This window comes from Bradysia coprophila, unplaced genomic scaffold (genome assembly GCF_014529535.1).
Source record: "Bradysia coprophila strain Holo2 unplaced genomic scaffold, BU_Bcop_v1 contig_297, whole genome shotgun sequence".
NCBI lineage: Eukaryota > Metazoa > Arthropoda > Insecta > Diptera > Sciaridae > Bradysia > Bradysia coprophila.
In genome coordinates, this window is record NW_023503555.1 from 2371452 (window position 1) to 2395092 (window position 23641).

Here is a 23641-nt window from a genome sequence, read left to right on the forward strand (position 1 = left end):
GATTTTTAGAGAAAAAGAAGATTTTCAAAGATTTTCTGAGGATTTTCAATGAATTTCCGTTTTTGCTGGATTGTCAAGGATTTTGAACGATTTTTCAGTACAGTGAAAGGCAGTCAATTTTCAGCATAAATTAGCTTCAGCTGTTTTTTAGCTGATTGTTTGTATGGATCATTCATCACAACCGTTTATACGTCTTTATACGGTTTTACCACTATCATGCGTGTGCGTGTAGCAGCTTCAACCGTATGAACAAGGAAAACCAGTTTTGATTGTATGTGTGGATCAGCTGAAAAACAGCTGAAGCAAATTTATGCTGAAAATTGACTGCCTTTGACTGTATTTTCTTTACGAGTCTTGAGATTTGGATTTCCTGTGTAGTTTTCTGACGATTTCTTCGATTTTGAGAATTTTCTCAAGATTTTTTGGTTCCCAGAGGATTTTCTAGTTTATCGTGTGTGATATTTGACATGGTTTATACAAAAACAGATTAGACAATTCCTACACCTGGGATTTTTTTTTGAAAAATCTAACTTCACAAAAAAACAAAATTTTCGTCAATTTAAATTTTCAAAGAAGTTTACAGTTCCGCGCAGTGCCCTCTAGGAAAAATGACCAAAATTTTTGGGACTAATTGCATGGTTGAGTTTTTTTTTTGATTCACAATGAAAAGGACTCAATTGGTGGTTCCCCAATCAGGTATTTACTGCTGAAAGAAGTTAAATGGTTGCGAGTTGCGATAAATGCCAGTCATGTTATTTACCAGTCTACATGCAAATCGTTCGTGTTTTTTTCCTTTCCTTCATACGCTTGGTTTCGACCAGAAAAAATGGCTTTGAAATGAAATCGGACAGAAAACGAACGTAAAATTTGCATTTCAAGAAAAGTTCTTTCAGAACAAGCTCGACATAATACTTACGGGGTTCAATGTATCGTAATCAATTAATGGAATTATTCAAATTTTCGAATTCAAATTATATGGAGACATACACACAATATCCAATTTACCCAGCAATTTATGTTGAGCATTTTCAAAGCATAACGTACAAGAATGGCAAAGCCTTTTTACAAAAAATAAAAATAAAAATAAAGAAGAAGCAAAAAAGAAATAAGTTGAACTCACAGAAACACAATATTTATAAAGATCCAAAGCAACAAGAGAACCCATGCTGCTATATTATGGAGGTTTAACGATCTTTCATCTTCTTTGTCTCTTGATACTTAAACCATATAGAATTGATAAGTGCAATTATGAATAAGTTCAGGGCCGGTTAAAACAGCAAAAAGGAAAACAAAAACGGTTTAAAAAAAAAACGCTGGATAAAAAACAATGTTGCTCGATTCTTCGAAGTATTGTTCTCTGTGTTTATGCTGTGTATGAACTTTTTTATTTCGCTTTTAAGAACCAATATAGTTGCATAGATTGTAAACAAGGTGGTTCGTATTTCGTCTTATTATTGCTTACCAATTGTAAAACGTAAATGACGGAACAGTATTCGTGTGAGCACGTTTCATACATTGCGTTGAAACTGAGTCTATAAATAAACTCTCGCTTATGCTCTACACACTTTTTTTTGTATTTTTATTTTTTATGAACTTCAAGTGAATGTTGTCTGAAATTAAAACGCAAGCTTAACTCAGTTGCAATGCGAATTAAATGCGAAAACACATACCTTCTTGCACACGGCTTATAATTTTTTTTTAATGAACTTAAAGGCTTGAGTATAAGTTGAATCAACTGGGATAAATTGACTGCTGCGAAAATATGAATATTCAGTGTACGAGATAAACGAAAGGCCATGAAATTTGCTTCTTCTTGGAACCGAAGGCATAACTGACAAAACAGCATACAGACAGCTGTGATATCAAAATGAAATGTGAGTGTTTCTTTGTGGGGTAATTAATCACACCATGCCTACTCCACCACACAATAATAATCATAGTTCATTGATCTGTCGACAAAGTAAAATTTTCGTTTTCGATGTTCACTTTTCTAATTCTGTGTTTTGAAGAAAACATCAGACAAATCGTCTTGATTGAAATCTAATATTCTTTGAATGTAATTTGGTTGTAGAAATGAGTTAGTTGAGTCAATCCTTCTTCATGTAAAGCCACCTACCTATCCAGACAAAATGTTGAAATGATGTTCGAGAGAGTGAGGAGATAGGGTGTTATGAACTGTTTCGATTTGTATTCGTTTTCGTTTCAAGGCTGGTGTTAATTTCTCAATCAAAAATAAATTGGATTTCATTTTCTGAGGTGTAAACAGGCTTCTTGCGTAGGAGCTCGGCTCTTCTAGGTTACAGCGTTCTTATCTGCAATGAATATAAACTACCACGTATGATCTAATGTCACCGCAGGGGCCATATCGATTTAAAAAAAAGGATTAAAACGCACTCATTTTTACAATGTTTTGACATGAATACTTTCAAAATAAATCGACTGATTTTGAAGAATCGGCCATTCCTGACATGCACATTCACAAGTCACAACTGGCATAATTACATTTTTTTTAGAAATGACTAATGACCTGCTCTCGACCACGACAGACAAGCCTACCAAGCGTTGATAGCTCTGCTTTCCTTTCTTATTTGGTTTCTATTTGATTATTGGACAGATGCGATCAAAATTTGTGTTTAAACTAACAAAGTAATAGATTCTACATTAAACATCAGAAGTGACAGATTTTTTGATAAGTCGGTTGTCGCCTCATGGAAGGTTAACCGTAGCGATGGAGGACATAAAAATTTGATTTACGCACTCAAACGCACTCATTTTCATATTATTTTGACATAATTTATGAATGTGTTTGATGTGAATTTGCCGATCGGCCATACCTGTTCTGTACTTTCATTGATTCGCTTTATTCTTTCGTTTCCAATCCTTGATAAGTATGTTAAGTATGATAAGTATGTATAGAACGTCATAAATGAATTTTTCTTAACTCAGTGACGAAAAGCTTTCGCTGGCTTTTATTGAGAAAAAACTTTGTAAGTCGGTGATAAATGTTTTTTTTTTTGGCACACAATTGTCACACTCGGTCTCGAGTGGTAATCGACACATCTAGTGCCTAAGAAATCATTTCTCACTCAGTGGCAAGAATAACTGTTATCAAGAAAAGCAACGAAAAGTGTCGTCACTGAGTTGAGCAGACCTGACAGCTAATTGACAGTTACTTTATGTATTTTCCTTTTGTATTTTCAAATGAAAAAAATTGCAGTAGACGTTTTCTCTCAAGGAAGGCTTGAAGAATAATTATGCAACGCACTTCAATCAAAAGTGATCATAGTCGACAGGTGCCAAATAGAGTAATATTTTGTACGAAATGGCTTTTTACAGTGCTTTTCAGTTGTATGACACACTGTCAAGTTACAGTATATATTCAAGCCCAATATCCCACATTCCCCGGAGTCAGAACAGGCCTAGCACCCTATTTAAAGTACCACTCATGCTGGAAGTGTGTTGAATTAAGTCATCGCAGCGAGAGTCAAAAACTTACACAAAAACTATTCATTTCCTCGGGTAGGTGTGAATTATGAATAGATTTGTCGAAATCGATTTCTGACGAAACACTGCAGACTTCCAATCAACTGATAATCCCTTATAAAATATGATTCACTGTACGATTCCTCTGACACTGTGTTTTACTATGCTGGTGCATGTAATAAGGCTATTACATGTATAGGCAATAACCTTTACATCACTCGCATAGTAAAACGTCGTACTACACACGGAAAATAAAGTGATATCTCGTATCACGATGAGTAAAAGTACCTCGGGCTGCCGCCCTCGAATACTTTTTCTCATCTGGATACGAGATATCACTTTACTTCCCTTGCATAGTAATGTACTATTGTCTGAATGTTCAGAAACATTCTAAAACATTTATTCAGAGAGATGATACAGTAGAGTTCAATTACCTCCTATGGTCATGCAATAGCAAAAGATTATTTTTGTCTTCTATTGTTCTCTAAACAATTTGCCACCGAGTTTGAACATCAAATTATGGAAAATTATTGCCAGTGATGACAGATTTAAATAGGGTTTGCCTAGTCGCCATGTCATCTCCCTGGATTAGATTTAACTAGCTCAATGAATCTGTCAATTTTGAATAACAGGAAATAATGTTTCAATTTCACAGAATCATTTGAAGAGTCAAACGCTATTCCAATTAAACGAATTTTACACTTTAAATTATTGATTTTTGCTGGGAGCGATGAAAATATTATATGCAGCCAATATGATCGGGTTTTACTTAAACAGGAAATTTAACATATTTTTAAAGCTGTGAGCGTTTTACTACGTTCGTTCATATATTTGTATGTAAAATTGTGAAGCATAACATTAGAGACTGAAATTCCAACTAAAAACGCTGTACCATATGGTTGAATTTTCATTTCATACATAAATTCCATATAAATATAGAAATGAAATTTCCAGCATTGTACGAAAATATAACACTAAGTTGGTACAATGTCGTGTGTATACATATATATGCACCGCACATATAGGTATAGATATGAGCCATGATCTCTTATGAGTTTTATGCGGTGCATTTTCTACTATAAATCGTTATTTATGTGTACAATGTACCACTATGATATGAACTGTATACACAAAATGCATGTATCCCAAATAAAACAGAAAATTTTGTGAACGAAAACGATACGAAATTTTTTTTTGTACCACCATTCAGAGTCGCGCAGTGGTGTTTCAGTTTCATGTGTTCGCTTGATAAATTTAATTCAACGAAAATGGTTTGCGCACCAGCGCCAGACAAAATCCAATGTTGTCAAATTTTCGGATCCTTTTCAATACCAGACGCGATGTTGCCGATACGTACTACGAATATATATATATGTATAAGTGGACGGGTACATACGGTATAAGTCTGTCTATATTGGCCGTACAAAGACGCTCCGAAAAGGCTATCTCAAGTGTTACTCTGCTCTGCCACACAAAGTATAGATATTTACCTACCTTAAAAAATAATAAAATATTTTTCGTCGGATGGTGATGTGTGAGACGAGGAATATTGTAGGATTGATGGTTCGGTGTTTTTTTTGTATTATTTATCCAATTTGAATAAATATTTTTCCTTCATGAAAACTAATAAGTGTGGTTGGTAGTATGTTTTTGTTATTATTTTGTCGAAGACCCACAGAACAGTGTGTACAACCGTTTCGCTGTTTATACGTTCAAGGTGGAAAAAATTGCATTATGTTTTTTGTTATGAGAAAAGATTGCAATTTTGTTGTATACATACACAGGCAATGCATCGACTCAGCAAGAATTCATTCATTGTTTATGTCATTTTAAAGGCGAATGAAATATGCATTTCACTATTTACAATATTTATTATTTATATACGGAATGAATGTGCGATATATAATATGTTTAATGCATTTTCAGTCCGGATAAATTGATCCAGCCAATTTAATTGTATCAGAGTTAAACAATGCGTGGCCCCTTTTTACTCGACACTGATACTGCTTTCCGGTTTCCTTACATTATTTTCGGTTAGAGGTTATTGCCTCAACTACTAAATTTCCCTCCCATTAACACGATGATTCGGTGCATGGGGTATTCAAATTTTAGGTCTGACTAGATTCAATGCAAGTAACTGAACATACAGAGAAAAAAAAAGAAATTTGTTGTAACAAAAACCTTTATGCTCGAAATGGTAATTTATGCATCAGAACCCTTAAATATGTATCATCAATCATGACAGAAAATTGTGAATGGATTGGTTGTGCGTTAGACTTTTTTGTCAACATTATAGAAACTGCAAGCAATATTTACATCTGTTACGTGTTTTGTTCAAAGTATCTTCTAGTGTTTAAGACAAAATCTATTACTTCATTTTTTTAAATATAAATTCGCTTCACACATGGAAACTAGGATGGTTGTGTTAAAATCGTTTCCAACTAATAAACTTACTAATGGTTTGTAGACTGTTCCTTTGATTAACTTGTGTGGTCGTATCACACTCATCAAAACGTCCAAACTAGTACGTAATGTAATACTTACTATACCACATTAACTCGCAATCATCATTTATTTTTGTTACTACTGTGAGATGATTAGCCGTTTTCAACGTGTACATTGCATTACATAAAGATTTTTGCACTGTAGGACAATACGCATATTCTAATCTATAACCTTATCCTTACCTTATCCTGACCTTACAGTCAGAAATAACAGAAATAAGTGATGGGCGCTGGGTGATACGATCTTGCATTTCGTACCTAGGACTTAAAGTCTTGTTTAGCGTGTGAGAAGTTTAGACTTTTAGTCCGTGGTACGGATAGTATTTTTCATATTGGACTGAAAAAATGTGCGACGAAGTCGCACTTTTAGGGTCCTAGGCTAGGTATGAAAATTAAATGTTGAAACTAATGTAGGAAAAGATTTTGTATCCGTCTTTACAAAAATTACCTGCAACAGGTAAGATTCTCAACTATTTTTTGTCAGTGTAAAAGGATTTAATTTTAATAAGCCAAACATAGAATATACTACACTGTAAAATTGTTTTTTTTTTCTTCATATATATGCCACGGTACATCAGACAAATGATCTGGTATTCGACGTTTCTACTACTTAAAAAATTGAAAAAACGAGATAATTGGAAATGTCTTCAACATTTTCATACTTCGAATTTATTCACCTGTCATCCGATATTTTGTCCTTGCTTAAATAAGTTAATTACTAGGTAAATATGAACGACTTACCCAACACCATAAAAAATACTTTCACTTTTCGGATGAATTGGCTTCTTCCTGCTGCCTAAACATTCGTTGAATGTTCAAATTTCTGTTGAACATTTACCTTAGACATGCGAGGAATTTCAATATCTGTTCTTTTATAGATTACAAGCTGTTGTCTCAAATACAGTTGTGTCTTATGTAGTCAAATTCAAGGTTCACATTAAGAATTATCATTGCAATCGAATCCCAAAGCTTAGGGCCTATTATTGGTAATATTGAATTTGCGTTTGAATTTGACTAGGTCGCTGAGCAATTAAAGAAGAAGAAACCGAATTAACACATACATAATTGCCTTTTCAGAAACTGTCAACCATCTGTTATCGCCAGCGATGGCAAAAATAGACGATGCGCTATGGCTTGCACTATTCTATATAGTAAATGGTATGATAAAACAAATGAAGTAAAAGATTTTGCAACAAAATATTTAGCGTTAGTTGAAACAAAGGATGAAGCCCCCCTGACACTATTCATGCTATTCTTCATTTTTTAAATGCTGCTATTTACAGAGTGTCCAGCCCGTGGATGAAGCAGATTTGATACTATTGACTTTTGCAAAAGGTTAAGGTCCTAAACATTGCACGTTTCTTTGTCTTTCATTTCTATTCTACACACTATACGTATCGAGAAACCTCGACATATACGAAGTATACAGTGCATTCATCAACATTTTTATTGAAGTTTGTTTATCTTAAAATTGTCTACAAGTCTTGCTCAGACGAAAAGTCATTTAATATTTAAAAAAAAAAGTCGTATGAATCTTGACCTCTAAACATCTTACACATCTCACACAAAGATGAAGTTAATAAATAATCAATCTCACGATCAAAATCCATTAACCCGTAAAAAGTTTTTTTTTTTCGTAAGTTACAAATAAAATCAGATTTTGTTTTTTATAATATTTATTTTCTAACCAAAAACCGGTCTGCGACAGACACAAAACAAAGGTGGCACAAACACAAAAAACCGTACAAACGAAAATGTTGAATTCACATTCGAAATGGTATTTGATTTGTTGTGAAGCAACATTAGAGGGCTCTAAAAGTTTTAGGTGTTTTTTTCACGATAAAAATTATTCTTTGATTTGAGAGAGAATTAAAAAAAAAACGAAGGATGCATTCGTACAAAGCAATGCGTCGAACAGCTGGTAACAGGGCTATATAACTCAAAAATTATAGGAACAAAAAAAGTTTAAAAAAAAGTTTAAAAAAAGAAAGGTATGAGAACCACCTTTGCAGTCTTTTAAACATTCAACATATAAAACGATTAAAGTCTTCCCTGGAAAAATATTCAAACAGGGGATATTGTCGTTTTATGTTATCACTTGATGCACGGATGATTGCGCACAATAATTCTCAGAAAACTTGTAAGAATTCCAATAAAAATGACGAAACATCGAATTACGCACAGAAGGTTTTCCGCCAATGTTTATCATCATCAATGTGAATATATAGTGGCTGTTCTGACTGATTCATTAAAAAAAATTCGTCTGATGCATGCGTCACTCTCAATAGTAAGTATGCAAACAAATGTCTATCATTTCACGGACGGTGAGGAAGTATTATCAACATAATTGTTATTATCGAATCTAGTACTTCTTTTCTGCCATACAGTTTAGCAATAAAAGATCGCCTTTGTCCACAGCTCATCACATATTTTTGTCAACGCTTTATTCGTGTATTTTATGGCCAAAATAATTTTCTGACAGAAAATCCTTAAAGATTTCTAGGATTAAAAAGAATTTTTTTCAATGGATTTTCTAGCATTTTGTAGACTTTTCACATGATTTTCAAGGATTTTTTTGAACTTTTCTTTTGAGTGCGAAGGGATCTTCTATTTTTATCGGATTTTCGGTTCAAACCCTGGCATGTTTTGAAGCTACAGTTTTTAACATTCAAAAGTATGGGCATATTATACATTTCTTATTTTGCTTACTTCTCTCATTTCTCCATATACTCGTTATGGAGAAATGAGAGAAGTTGAAGAAATAAGAAATGCATAATATGTCGATACTTTTGAATTTTAAAAACTGTACTCTAAACAACGTTCGATTGATATTAAACAAGATACGATTCAATTCTCTTTCAAAACTATGGATAATATTCAGCAAAAAAAGACGCTGGGCAGGTTATGGTGAACCATACTTTTTGTGAAAATCGAATTATTCGTTCTTAATATTTACTCGAGGCCTTTTTCAATTTTTGACACGCTGTGTCCGTAAACGGTTCAGGATTATGATCTTATATTTTCATTTAACTTAAAGTATTCACAGAAGACGCCTTTTGCCATCTAAGCGTTTACCAAATATTCTCAATGACTGAAGAATTCAACGAAAGTAAAAGCGAAAGGGAAATGAGTCCTTTTTTAGTTGCGAATGACCCTAAATACCCTAAATGACCTTCTAAAATTACGAAAATTATTTCTATTGTTAATGTATTTCGTACCTCTCGGATCTAGCAAAATGATATTTCTTTCTAATTTTCTTTCTGTTCCCACCCTAAGCACAACGAATTCTCTCCAGGAGAATCGATAAGATTATAATCAACATTACGAACACGACACTTGGGAAAGTTAAGAATATAGTTTGCTCCGTCTAGTGTTTCACCGCTTTAACTAAAGATGATGAGCAAAACTTTGTAAAAAGAACTTCACCATTAAATATGAGATTAGGTTTCTTATTATTCCAAATAAGATAAAGTAAAGCCATTTCGACAAGCATTTGTTTACACTACAGGGAACTTCACTACTCTATCGAAAGATGGTGGAGATAGGCAACATATGTCTCAAAACAAAGTTTTTTTTTTTTAATAGTTAAAGTGGCTGCATTAAAATACTAAAAACAAATTTTTATCGTTTTTCTAAGAGACTAACTTGAGTCAGAGACAAGATATATTTGAATATAAAAAAAGTGGAAAAATTTTTAAAATTGAATTTCAAAATTCAAATTTTGCTGATTTTACAGGAAGCATATGAATACTGTGTTAGAGAGTCGAATATAATACGTGATCGGCAAATACATATGGTGAATATCAAATATCTCCGTTGAGCATAAAATATTATTTATATTGTTGCTGAAGCAAGTTAAAATCACAGCACAAAAAGTCTTTCAAGCAACAACAAAAACAGTTTTTTTTTTGCTCGTATGTATCACTCTCAGGTGCGAACGTAATATGACTATAGTCAGATATTAATACACATCAAGAACGCGGTCTCATGTGCGAATTTTGTGCGAAAGAAAATTTGAACGTAGGATTTGTATTTCTTTAATATATTATTTTCGTACTCATTCATTTCGCATACATGTACAAACGAAGTAAATAATGTAAACGGAAATACTTTTGTATGATTTCATCACAAATTTTTTGCCAAAATTTTTTCAAAAACAGCAAAAATAAATTGTGAGACTTTAAGTATGTTGCAGATACAATTCTGAATGTAAAAAATAACGAACAAACAGAAAAGAATAAAAACTCAATGTAATCCAATGGATTTGCCCGAAAAACATCAGTGAAGAAAAGAAATAGATTTCGATCGTTTTCTAAACGAATAGATAAACAGAAATGTTTAGTGAACGACATAGCTCACATTACAGGTTTATAGACCTACTTGAAGGTCTCAATTTCCATATTAATTGTAGTGCTAGATGTCATCTGCTTTGTTACGAAACAAGTTCAATCATTTTCTTTGTTTGCGAGTAAATTGCCCTTATTGTCATAGTTTAGGGACAACAAAGATGTGAAACGAATCGTTCGACTGAAATTGTTTTGCTGGACCTAATATTTTCATTATTTGTACAGAAATTTGGCCTTTAGATACCTGAATGAGGCAGCTGTACGAATATCTCACCCTTTATTTTTCGTACTGCACAATTCTTAGAAATATGCTAACGGACACAACTCCTTACATTGCATGTTAGTTGTGATTTATTTGTGGCCTACATGTTCTAGTGGATTGGTTTAATATTTCACATTAATCGTTTTGCAAAACGAAACTCAAACCAAAATAAAGTAGAGTGATCTAGTCCCACATTTGTTAAACAGATCAGTTTGATCCACAACTTTTGTGTCAGTGTTTTTCCACTTTTTCCCCATTGAAAAATTTAAGGTTCCCTGATACAACGAAACAGGTATATAGTCTATCTTTCGCCCGGAGGACTTAAAAATTTGATTTGCGCACTCAAACGCACTCATTTCAATATTACTTTGACATAACAAAATTTGAATACGTTTCAGATGAATTGGTCATACCTGTTCTGTACATTACTTCAGCACGTCCGTTCTCTCTTGTAATGGTTCATAGTTCAAACACGGCATGTTATTAAATTTATTATTGAAAGTTGCCGAAATTTACAGTTTTGAGCACGTAAAATATCTCACTTTCGTATCTAAGCTGTTGTTCTCTCTCTGATTTCTCTCATTTGTCATTTGAAATATCGAAATGAGAAACAAGCACCGACAGCTTAGATACGAAAGTAGGTTTTTTGACCTTGGATTTACTGAATTTACAAAATTTGACTCGTTTTTTGGGAAATTTAGGTAAATTTCGGCAATTATCAGTAATTTTAGTCAACAATCAACTTGAGTTCAATGATCAGTTTTTGGGCCTTAAAAATGTTTAGCCAACCTAGTAAATGTGCGGTTTCATCAGAACCAAATCGGAAATATTTTTCAGAATCAACCAATTTGCAAGTTTCTATTTCCACAAAGCTGAAATGAACTGCCGAACTATCACGCTTTACTGTGGTTTCAAAAGCCCTACATCATCACTGCATTTTACGTAATGCTGTTAATGAAGCACGTTTCAAGTAAATATGGTCGAACGTTCGTATATTTTAACACTCATAACTTTCGTTCATGAAATTAATAACTTTGATACCGTGAAGAACGTATACCACCGCAGTGATCCTTGGTAATTATTACCAGCTGAAACAGAAAGATAATAAAAAAAAGAAAAGATTGTAGAAAGTTCCATCCATCAACGGAATACGAACACACATTGTGAACTTAATGTACACAAAGGAACATTAAAGATTCTATACTAAATTAGCTAGCTACAAAAAATAGAAGCAGAAAGAAAGCAGTTAAAGAAAACGTTCATAGTTTTTCGTCTTCACATTCCGCATACGTAAAATGGTGGTTTTCCCATGGAAGAAAGTGTAGCACACCGTAGAAAAAAAAAATGCAATAAGGAAGAAGATATATTTTACACATTAGAATGGGTGTGGTTACTTGCTATTCTGGCTGAGTTTTCGACGTTAACAAGAATTTATAGTGTAAAAAAATTGTATTGTATGAGTTTTTGGCCATAAAACCCCAAATTTTATGGTCCGTATAGATACTAAAGACATATTCCATTGTTGGGAATGGTTCCTTAACGTAACGGTATTATTGTTTTTAATAACATTTTTAGTGATTCTCTTTTTATGTTTTTAAATCAAATTTTATCGTTGCAGTTAAACGGAAAAAAATCCTCACACACAGTGCTTAGAGTCTGATTGAAGATTTTCGTTGTTATATCAAACATTAAAATGTCGTCAGCCAGGTCGTAAGTACATAAAATGTCATAAACACACAAATTGATTGGATTGGAAGATCATAACAATTCGTTGCATAAGCAAATAACAATGTCAACCCGTTCATAAACCATTTTATTCGAAGACATTTTCTACTGTCCTGTCTATTAAACAATATTAGATAGACATGAGGAGACATGACGGCCAGTGGAAAAGTGGTATGAAAAGGGTCACACAACGATAGGGTATTTGAGAGACCTAACAAAACTTTTAAACCGCACGGCTTTCGGCAAAAACATCTCCACTGGTAACGGTTCGTATATTCACACATTGTGGTTAAATTCTTGCTACTTTCCCATCCTATTCTATCAACAAAAAAAAAAATTAAGAAAGTTACAGGAGAAACCATATGAAAATTCGTAGAAAGTTTAGAGAAATGTTAGGAATTAAGGTCAACTGAGGATTGAGTGTTTCAAGAACAATATCAGGGCCGCACCTAGAGGATATTCACTACTGGGTGGGCACTGATTTGTACAATTATGTATTTTTGTCTAAAAGGATATTTTATGAAATAGAAAGTGGGATGGGGGTCTAAGAAGTTCGGATATGTATTAAGCTAAAACTCTCTATCAACTGTTCGGAAAAACTATTTGGAAAAAAAATTCAAAGACGCAATTACAGTTTATAACAGTTGAGTGGGTGCTTTTGCTTAATAACTTTCTAAACTTAAAATACCAACCACTTCTTATTTAAGAATTTTTACAAGCATTTTGAATAAGTCGGTAGCCAGTAGTGGTCAATATGCTCTAGCTACGGCCCTGAAGAATGCTAAACTTACAGGTACAATCGACGACTGAAATCAGGGCCGCAGCCAGAAGATATTGATCGTTATGAACCGACTTATATGCAGAGTGATGTATTCATGGTCAAAAAGGTATTTTCTGAAAACGATCTTCTTATAACAGTTAAGCGGTTGTTTTTTCTTCATAACTTTTTCACTTCCAAAGTCCCTTATTTATCATTTTAGAAAATGTCTTTTCCGTCCACAGTAAATAAGTACATAGAGACCAATGCGGCCCTGACTGAAATAATAATTTAATGTGTCAAGGAAATTAACACCACCACACCCATGTCAAATTACATTAGTAAAATAATTCATGTACTTCATCCAACCAAACATCAAACTAATCTTCAATTAACGTGCTCAGCTGCATTTAGTACTAAAAGGATAACACGGCATTCTCCGCTTCTCGAGGATATTAAAGTCACTGAAAATTTGCTCGTTGCATGAAAATGCACTCTGACTACGTTAACACAAAATGAATTCTTAATGTTTAAGCGAAAAAGACTGTTGTGCATCATACCTGATATAGACCTGCAGTAAAAATGGAACGGAAAAAAAATTTACTCTGACAAAGTGGAAAAGAATTTTTGTAAGTAAATTTTCAGTGCTAACCTGCCTTGTATACATAGTTTATGTACGGCAATGGTTCTATAGTCTGTAAAAACTACTATGTTATAATCCAATCCCCTTTTGGCCATGTAAAGTTCAAACATTTTTACATTAAGTTGGATGCTTTTAACACAAATTCGTCAGAGGTTTTGCGATAACACACAACATCGTCGTTTTACCTGAATCTCTAGCTCTTACCATTCAGCACCTCAACCACCTGCCTTTTCCATTATTTTTTGTCGTTTTTTTTGCTTCGTTCTTCTCTCTTCTTATTCTTATTTCATCGATTCTCTCGACTGCAGTTTATAGTGTTTGCATTCGCATGTTGTTTCTTTTATGTTTTTTGTAAATTTCATTTTATGCTGCATGCACCTAAAACCCATCGTCGTTGGTATTGTATACTATGAGAAATGCATTTTACGAAAACAAACTGTAAGAATTGGCCTTTGCTTTGCAACATTGTTACACCAGTCTGTTTTGAATATTGTAATAAGTTTTTATTATTTTTATTTTTCATTTTTATGTTAAGTCGACACCTTAAAGTTTTTCTTTTCATAAGCATAACCATAATAACTGATTGCAGTTAAAATGTGCGGCGTTTTTTTTTTCTTCGTTATTTTCACGAACAATTACAAGATGTGCAGTACTGTAATGCACCAAAATTGCTATAGTGCAATAGTACGTGCTTCATGGCGATGCATACGAATAGATATGAAATACCATGAAAATATCAAAATTGGATTCGAAAGATATAATACGTGAAAACCAGACGTGCACCTTTGTTCAAACAATTTTGTATTATCGTCTACTAAAATAGTACAGCACACGACCAACATATGTACACACCCCGACAGTTATATTCCTCCATTATTGCATTATTGCACACCGCATTATTGATACTAAGCATAACATTCAACATCGTGATATATGACGATGTAACATTTAATGAAACTTTTTTGGGGACTGTGCAGTGATACATCCACATCCGAAGTGTATATATGCAACCGTGTGCAATAAACGTTTTAGTTCAAGAATGATCCACCGTACCACACCGACAAATGTGTTCAAATCCTTCAGTGGCAGCAGGGAATCATGCAATGTTTATGAGATACATTCGATAATTATTGTCGAAACATTAAGTTTTCCAAGATAATAGCTTCCTTGATGTAGTTTTAATTATTTTGTAGTCATTGCACAACTTCAGGTTGCTTATTTGCATGGTTTTGATGAGAAGGAAAGGGTCCAAGTATTCTCAACAAGGACAACTGTGTAATCTTTTCAGGAACGGATAATCATCTGTTATCGATAACATTGACAAAAATTACTAATGATATCGGGTGAATGAGATCTTATACAGTGAAATGAATGGTTAAACAAATGAAGTAAAAGATTTTGTTAAACTATGCGATAACTTTGAACAAATTTTCTAAAAGGTTACCATTGGTCATGGGGGAAAACGAGCCATTATTCATTCCAATTAATTTCTCTTCGCATCTAAAAACCTATGTCGTCTCGAAATTTATCTCTCGGATACCAAAACCATTTAAAGAACACGGGATTTATTTCTTACATGACATCCCTAATGCTACCCAAAGTGTAATATGTGGTAGATTGCGCTGCTTTCGCCTTATATATGTGCATTCTATCAAAATTACATACCAAACTTTCAGAACCCCCAATGTCACATTTATATTAAATGGATCGTTGGTGGAAAAAGTTTTGCAAAGTTTTCACGTTATCTTATTCAACGGAATAACGGAACAACAGACAGTAAAGTCACAGTTTTTTTTTTGTGATCCGAGAAGATGAGATTTTGTTGAGACAAAGAATGTTAATTGTTCGGTTCAAGTATTCAGTTTATAATTAACATTTTTGCTTAACTTTTTCTTTTAAAAATGGAGATGGGTTGAAGTTGATAATTCGAAGCGAATGACTTGGGCAGGGGCAGTCGTAGTTATTTCATTGTTTTTTTTTTTGACAAGAAAGTATGTTTTTTCCTCTTTGTTGAATTTAGATACGAGCATAAAGCATAAACAGATTATGAAAAGGATAGAAATGATCCATATGTTATCGACAACGACTACGGAAATGAACAATAAATTGTGACTAGTGGTCTTTGCTTAAAGCGAGAGCCTAAGCTAAAACTAATGAAGTAAAAGATTTCTCATAGAAAACTGCGCGATACACTAAACAAACGATGTAATAGATTATGACATGCCTTTCTTTTGAAAAAGTAGAACTTAAAGTTTCCAATGCTTTTTCGCGGCTGTGTTTTGAGTTTCCAAATGTGAAAACCTCAAAACGGAATTGTTCTGACACCTTTCAATCTGCATCGTTACGAAAAAAAAACCGTCTGTTGTCGACGACCGTTCAATTTCAGTCCTCCGCTCATAGGCAATTTTCGTATTTTCAATTTTAGTAAATTGAGTAAATTCCCCATGAGTTGGTTGAAACGATACAGCTTGAAAGGTTTCTGAACCAAAATTCGATACCATTCACAGAAAATTCGTCAAGGTTTTCACAGGTGGTGAAATTGGTTCAGACCTGTACTTATAACAATTTTCTCCGAAGACAACGTTTTAAAAAGTGAGGTAGTCCGACAACTAGAGCGAGGATCAACCTAGCTTCCCAAACGCTATGAATAATATGATTGAAAAATCAATATGTTCCCTTGCACATTTCGAAAAAGCTCATTTTATGTCAATAATCTAAAAAAAAAGAATTTCTCGTACTGGCCTTTAATATCACCACATCCATGCCGCAATCTTTCTCCAAACATATCCAACAAAATAAATAAATTTTTAGTAATATTGCTCCAGACCCAAATCCCACCCGAATATAAAGCAGCTTGAATACTGATTTTATGACCATCTTTCAATGCCAATTGCCACAATTCGAGACGTTTTCGTTTTATATATAGTCAAATCATATGTTACCGTTAGTGGCAAACAAAAGCACCCTATATGGAAAGTCTGTGCTGCAAGAATGTTTATTTGTCATGCCAGGCTAATTTCCTCTTTATACGAGATGGGAAACGAATTCTAACATGGTCGGACGCATTGTAAACAAGAAATCAAGAAATACTTGATGTCAAGTTGATAGAGATACAATGTGTACGTAGGCCTTAAATTTACCCATTTGGAAGAAGGTTTATTCTATGTGAAATTCTAAATGTCCATTCTTGGGTTCAATTGCGTTCATACCGGCAATGTACACCAAAATGCAAAACCTTCATGTACAGAACCAAATACAATTTTTTCTCTATATAAAACACAAAACCTATTGTTGTTGAAAATAAAATAAAATTTCTGCGTCAGAAAATATTTAATTACCGCAACCGTCATGCGACTGCTGTTCAGTCGAACGAACAAATCCATCCTACTGAATTACGAGTAGAACCACTTCTCGATGTTATATAAAAAAGGCATTATAACAAACAACATGTTATACACAATTTAAACGAAACGTCAGAAACCAACCCAAGCATAGTTATGGATCTTAGCATTAATTTAAATATTTAATTAATTGAACCAGCGACGAAATACAGAAAAAAAAATAAAAAAAATTATTCGCATTTTGAATTGAAAACTGCAGTAAAGAGAGTAAAATAAAAAATGGTTTAACTGCCATCGTTAAAACGTTATATGCACAGAACACTAGCGTTACAATGTGTAACGTCCGTATATATATTATAATATGCCCAATGCCAATCGCATCAAAAATACACAATTTAATTAAAAAATAACATAAAATACCTGTATCGATATCCCATGTCAACGTTAACGGATGGTGACACTATCGGTTGATTCGGATACATAAATAGTATCGGCGTCAGCTGTCGATACGCGAAAATATCTCTAACACCCCGATGGACCGATTGATTGGGATAATTATTAAAATGCACAATTTTGAACAAAACAACCGGTGCTACGGTGCCAATTGACTCTTTGACATTGTACAATGGATATAAACTGTTTAAATGCACAATTTGCTGTGCTAAAACACTGTTTGGCTGAACGAACGTATCGAAATTATTGCCAAACGCACGAGTCGGCCAGAAAGGCCTCTTTTGTCTAGTCGGTGCAGGAGCGACCCGATAACTCATGCTGGTGACGATGTGAAAACAACAAGAATTCAGTGTTGGTTTGCGAACGCCAAAGTCACCATATCTTAAAGAGTATCTATTCACGAAAATAATAAAAAAAAAAACGTTCCACACATAAAACCATAAAACGAAAACAAGAAAATGGCTTAGCGCAATGGGGGTTGGGGGCGCATGCATATCCATCGCACATACACTCAGACCCGACAATGTACGGTGAAAATTGTTATGTATTTTATAACTTGATACGAATTGTACGGTCTGTATACATCAAGGGCGGATTGACACCAACTGCACATGTGCGAATATCAATGAATTGTACCCCAGACTTTTACGAACTTCGGTCAATCTCATTATACACATTTTCGTCTGCATATTGTTTACTATTTTGAACATTTGTGTACACATAGCTAGGTATAGTGTTCGCCGAGCACTTCGTTACACGCTAGACTGAAAGATGGGTCTATGTACGAATTCTATATCCCAATTTATCAATGTACAATGTGTATACATGCTTTGAAGAGTTCGTTGTACATTTAAAACAAAAATTTCTAATATGAACAAAAAAAAATCGTTGAACATGGCGCCCCCGAAAATAGCTTTTATCACATTTTAACTTCGGGTTTTTTTTTCCTTCGTCGAAACACTTCATTAGACTTTATATGTGACCCTGCGATGGACTCTGATTTTTTGATTCATGGAAATATTATAATGTCGTTTGCTGGGTATTACGCTTAATGAGTTAATGAAGCATATTAGAACCGGAGTGTAGATTATTTGAAAGCTTTTTTATGCTTCTTCTTCGCAAAAGCACGAACAATGAAAATTAGGAAAATGGAGTTCATTAACCACTCGCACAGACTTGCGAGATTAATTCCGCAGGTTTTCGGTGTGAAACAATTTAACATAACAAGTTCGTTTCACGGGTACCGGTTAGGTAATTATTATACGAACAAGATGTTAATGTAGTTTCGCTTTGTGCGGAAAAGCGTTCCACACTGTGTTGTAAAATATAACCGGCCCCGGTACAATAGCATCAGAAGCTATTCCCATATTACAGGCAATTCTTTGTTTGTCTAATTTTTCTGTGAATTTCCCTTGAGTTGGATTCAAAGTCTATGAAATTATGTACACAAAAGTTTGAATCAACCGTCGTACACCTTGATTAGTAATTTGTCCATTGTGTGACTCGGAAATCACTTCAAAAAAAAATATTTTTTTTAAATTTTAATTTGTTTGCATATTTGATATCAGCAAATACAATTCACGAAAAATACAAAAGGAAATCCTGGATATTATAACAATTAACCGATTCATGGCAAGGTTCTTCTTTGCTATTCTCATTTCTGAACAAATAGTACGAAAAACATCTTAGGTCTATATTGACCGAATGCAAACAAAAAATATCGAATTCATCAGGTCATTAATTTGGCTGCCGATAGTTCTGTGTGTACGTATATTACGGACGTACACACATTTTGGCATATACAATTTTGCATTAAATAGCATATCTTCGTTAATTTTCTCATTTAATTAATTAAGTAAATAAAATGGCATGTGTTCGCGCTATACCTTGCTAATTATACTACATAAGGCTTTGTATACATACGGTATAAATTATGCGTAAAACATTTTTTTTCCTCCAGTTCGTTCGCTGCTGAAACATTGATGATGTTTAACAAAAAAAAACTTCCTCAGAAATAATTGGCCTGAGGGTCACACCAAGAAGTAAAGGTTCTCAATACACGCGAGAATTGGGAATGGTTTTCTGATGGTGGTATTACGAATGCGAATCATCGCTTGATTCACCCGTGTATCGAACAGTTTCATAAAAATGGTTTCACACGTCACACACCATCGACGGTATTTCCGAAATCGGTCGATCACCCGCCAGAGAGAGAGATTATTATTGTCTGTAAGTTATGCCGGGTTTATTAGGTATACGATCAAGAATAAACATTTTGATTCATGTCGTTAAGGCTTGTTATATTCGGTTATGTCTATACCGAGAACGGTTGGAAAAGAAATAATAAGCTCACCTTGATTATTTAAACACATTTTGGCATTTTAGATGTATTTATAGCAACATTTATCGGATGACTCACCTGTTATTTTATCGATTAAAGCCGTTTTCTGTAAGGAGAAAAAAATGCGGTTGTTAAAACACATAAACAACAACAATTCTAAATAAAAAAGCAATTCAAAAAGTAGTTTTTTTTCGGTGATATATTGTTTCTTGTGGCTGCTAAATCTTTTATTAATTCAAACACTAGGCGGAAATCTGAATGCTAAGTAAACGTTCCATTATATTAGGCTGAGTTATTGTGCGATATTTTACGAAAAGCAATAGAACCGGACAGAGTCGCTTACATAATTCATCGTTGCCTGATTGTTATCGATTACTCTATGAATATTTCCAAGGGTTCGTGCATTAACGACGACCGCATATTGTTTTGGAATCCTTCCCCCCTTTTCCTACAACACGTTCTGCCTCATTAGTAAAGCTATACTTACCACCGATAATTGTGAACATCTTTATTGCACGATACCAGTGACAATTTTTGGGAAAATATTTTTCCACATTTTCCTATATTTTCCGACATTTCTCCCAAATTTTCCCAAACATATTTTCTCAATGAAAATGTTGATACCCCAGATGAAAATCCAGGAAAATCTTGCTTTCCCATAAATAGTCCCAGCACGATACCCAAGTAAAATACGCAACGTGCTGTCTGAGACTCCTCGAGTGTATCAATCGATAAATCATGTCTTTGCAGCCAATATCAGCAGACTATCTCAAAACAAATGATGTCGTTCAAGTGTTCAGAATTCCGGCTAGACAGACATCAAATTTCGGTGACACCTACACGCATTAGTGGAATGAAAAACTTTTTGTGGCTTTATGGTTATGGTATGTATGATACTCGTTTCGGTACATAAACACCAGGCGACCAGTCAGAGACAGAATTATTTTTTTACTTCTTTTGTGTCAAGCCTTTATTGACAGTAAATTCATCAATGCTTAACGCTACAAATACAAAGTTTCTGGTCGTAAAATGAACATGTTGCCATAATCATTTCGTTGTTGAAGACTTCACGGCACCAATCCGATCCATAACAAATGCTTTTATGTTCGAAATATTCACCGACCAGTTCAGTCTTTTCGTTGGTATCATCAATGCTGACGAAACTGAAATTGTGGTACATACAAGCACAGAGTAGTAAATTCTTCACAACTGGATCTGGTTTGATGCGCCAAATTCCTCCCTTTAGATCAATGCTCGACAGCGGATTTTTGAATGTTCTCAGATCGAAGATCCTCAAGTTTTCATCATAGCTACCGGTAGCCAAGATGTGTTCCCTGTTCTCGAAGCTCAATAGCGACGTCACTCCTGCCATGTGAGTTTTATTGGTCATTGTCTTCGTACTGATACGGGTATCATAGACATGTAGACTGGTATCATCTCCACCCGAATAGACGATATGGTTGTTCCACTTATCGAAGCAGCATGTCCACGCTTCAAACGAATGAGCATTCCATCGTGTCACAACGCTCAAATCTGATTCATTCAATTGAAGCAACGAGATGTTTCCCTTCGAGTCACTGGACAACATTTGGCGATTCGTTTCGTTCGTATTCCAGTCAATAGACAAGGTTAGCAGATTGTCGATGTCTGGATTCAAATGCACGGAGGAAACTAGCGACAGTTTCTCATCAACCAATCCATACAACATAATTTCACCCAAAGCATTTGCGGCTGCTACTACAGGCTTCCCATCGACTTCAGTCCATTTCTGATCTAATATCGCCGCAGTTTCAACTGAATCCAATTTTGAAAGCTCTTCCGTGTTACCATCATACTTAAACAGATAAATGCGACCTTTACGTCTGGTTGGTAGCACCAATTCCTGACTCTGATTATCCTCGAGCTGATACGTCCCACAAACAAAATACTGCCGACAATTCTCTGTTGGACACCATTCAACTGAATCAGCCGAATATTCAGTATCGACCGAATGGATCGTTCTAATGTTCATCTGAAAATGGAAAGAAAAAATCCGCGATCAGGATGTGAATGGCTGTTGATTGACAAATTCGGAACATCTGTGCGAAAGTCGTTCACGATGACTTTCGGTGTATGTTGGTTTTTTCGGTCAAATGAAGACTCGGTTTGGTCCAGCAGCTGGCTCAATTGAAATGAATCAGTGGCGAACCGGGTAAACCAATTGGGGCTAGAATGATTTATTTATATTTAAAGAATGTAAAGCGCTCCAAGTTTCAATGAGGTAATCTAAACGCTGCGGGAGGTTCATGAACATAACTTTTTGTATTTCGCATTTAGCTAAATGGTTAATCGTTTTGTTACTGTACACGTAAAAAGTTGAGAAAAAGTTCTAAGTTCGATGTGCTCTTTCACAGCCCGAAAAAAAATAATTTGAATATTTTACGATATTAAACGCCGGTCGTGTTTTTTTCCTCTCGTCTCTACATCTCTACCTTAATGCCACAGAGAAGAACGTATCTCATATACATGTATCCCACAAAAAACTCTACAGAGGAATAAATGACGCAGTTTCGATCTTTTCTAACTTCCAAAACATGTGATATCGCTGTTGACGCATTCTGCGAGTGTACGCAAAAAATTTTGATTAAGAAAATTTTTACTGAAAAACTTTACAACAAACATTTTACCAAAAAAATCTGCATTGAGTGCCAGCTGTTGATGAACACACTTCTAAGAAAATTTATCTGCACAATCTGCACCTTCCACAATCTATCACGTAGAGAGAATTTTGATTGCTAGGCTAAGATATTTATTTTGCCATCAAAACTCTAATTTTGTTTATTATCCAATGCAAGGAGGCTTAGGAATTCGGTATAGAATACGATTTCATTAGAAAATATTCAATATAGGAGTCGGTTGCCTAAATTCAAGTAAATTACTTTGTAAAAAAAAATTCGTTATGAGCCTCAGACCAACAATTCACACTGTGGGACTACGGGCGGACGTAGCTCCTGTGACAGATGCTTATTCTGAATGCGAATTGTTCACACCCGAATTTAAGGCAGAATTAGTGACCAGTATGTACAGGCCGAACGCTGTGCCGAACTTAAAAGAAAAGCTCGGTGAATGTCTTTTTGACTGGTGGTACCACATCGTACGGAGGAGACGCGATTTAAACACTAATCCAGCCGAATTGAGGAAAGAGATTATGGAAGAGTTAAGGAAATATGAAATTGAATTGAAAACGTACAGAAGAGTTATCGCCTTTCAAAATAATCCAGATGTGCCAGAGTCGTTAGAAAATCAATGGATTCACTTTGTAAAACTCAAATATAAACTTTATTTGCAACGTTATGAAACAGACATGAAAAGCTTTTTGTTGGACGTCTACGTTTCTGTCGGTATTCGTGAAAACTTTGATGAATATATCGATATGATGGATACACTTGGCTTGACTTTATCGCCGGATGAGGAAAGCGAGGCCATGAATGGATTCTAAACATTTTTATCTGGACACATAAATTCACAAATATAAGAGAATTTACTGAACAACAAAAGTACTTCATAGGCAACTTTGGTTATTCATTCACAATACTTGCTAGTTGCTACAACTAGTGCTTATTTTCGTATTCTTTGACCGGAAATTGATTCAAACAACCAACTTTTTAGATCTTTTGTTATGACTTTACGTTCCTCGATGGCACTATATCTTATATGTGAGTTGACAGTACACGGTTGGTTTGAAACGAGATTAAATGGGGACCGTCGACCACCAATAATTTTTGTTCATATTAGCTGTTTCTGAGA

The 23641-nt window shown here is 34.5% G+C and overlaps 2 protein-coding genes across 2 annotated transcripts in view; both read right to left on the minus strand.

The window, feature by feature from the left end:
• The window catches only part of LOC119078844 (protein gustavus), a 47602-nt gene extending 30099 nt beyond the window's left edge, over nucleotides 1-17503 (minus strand). The window contains exon 1 of the mRNA XM_037186549.1: nucleotides 17482-17503. Within this exon, the coding sequence (XP_037042444.1) occupies nucleotides 17482-17498 (17 nt within the window). The 5' untranslated portion in view covers nucleotides 17499-17503. The remainder of the gene's footprint in view (nucleotides 1-17481) is intronic.
• Nucleotides 17504-20790: 3287 nt separating this feature from the next.
• Nucleotides 20791-23641, minus strand: part of LOC119078847 (diphthine methyltransferase) — a 59935-nt gene continuing 57084 nt past the window's right edge. The window contains exon 3 of the mRNA XM_037186556.1: nucleotides 20791-21866. Coding sequence (XP_037042451.1) covers nucleotides 20844-21866 — 1023 coding nt within the window. The 3' untranslated portion in view covers nucleotides 20791-20843. The remainder of the gene's footprint in view (nucleotides 21867-23641) is intronic.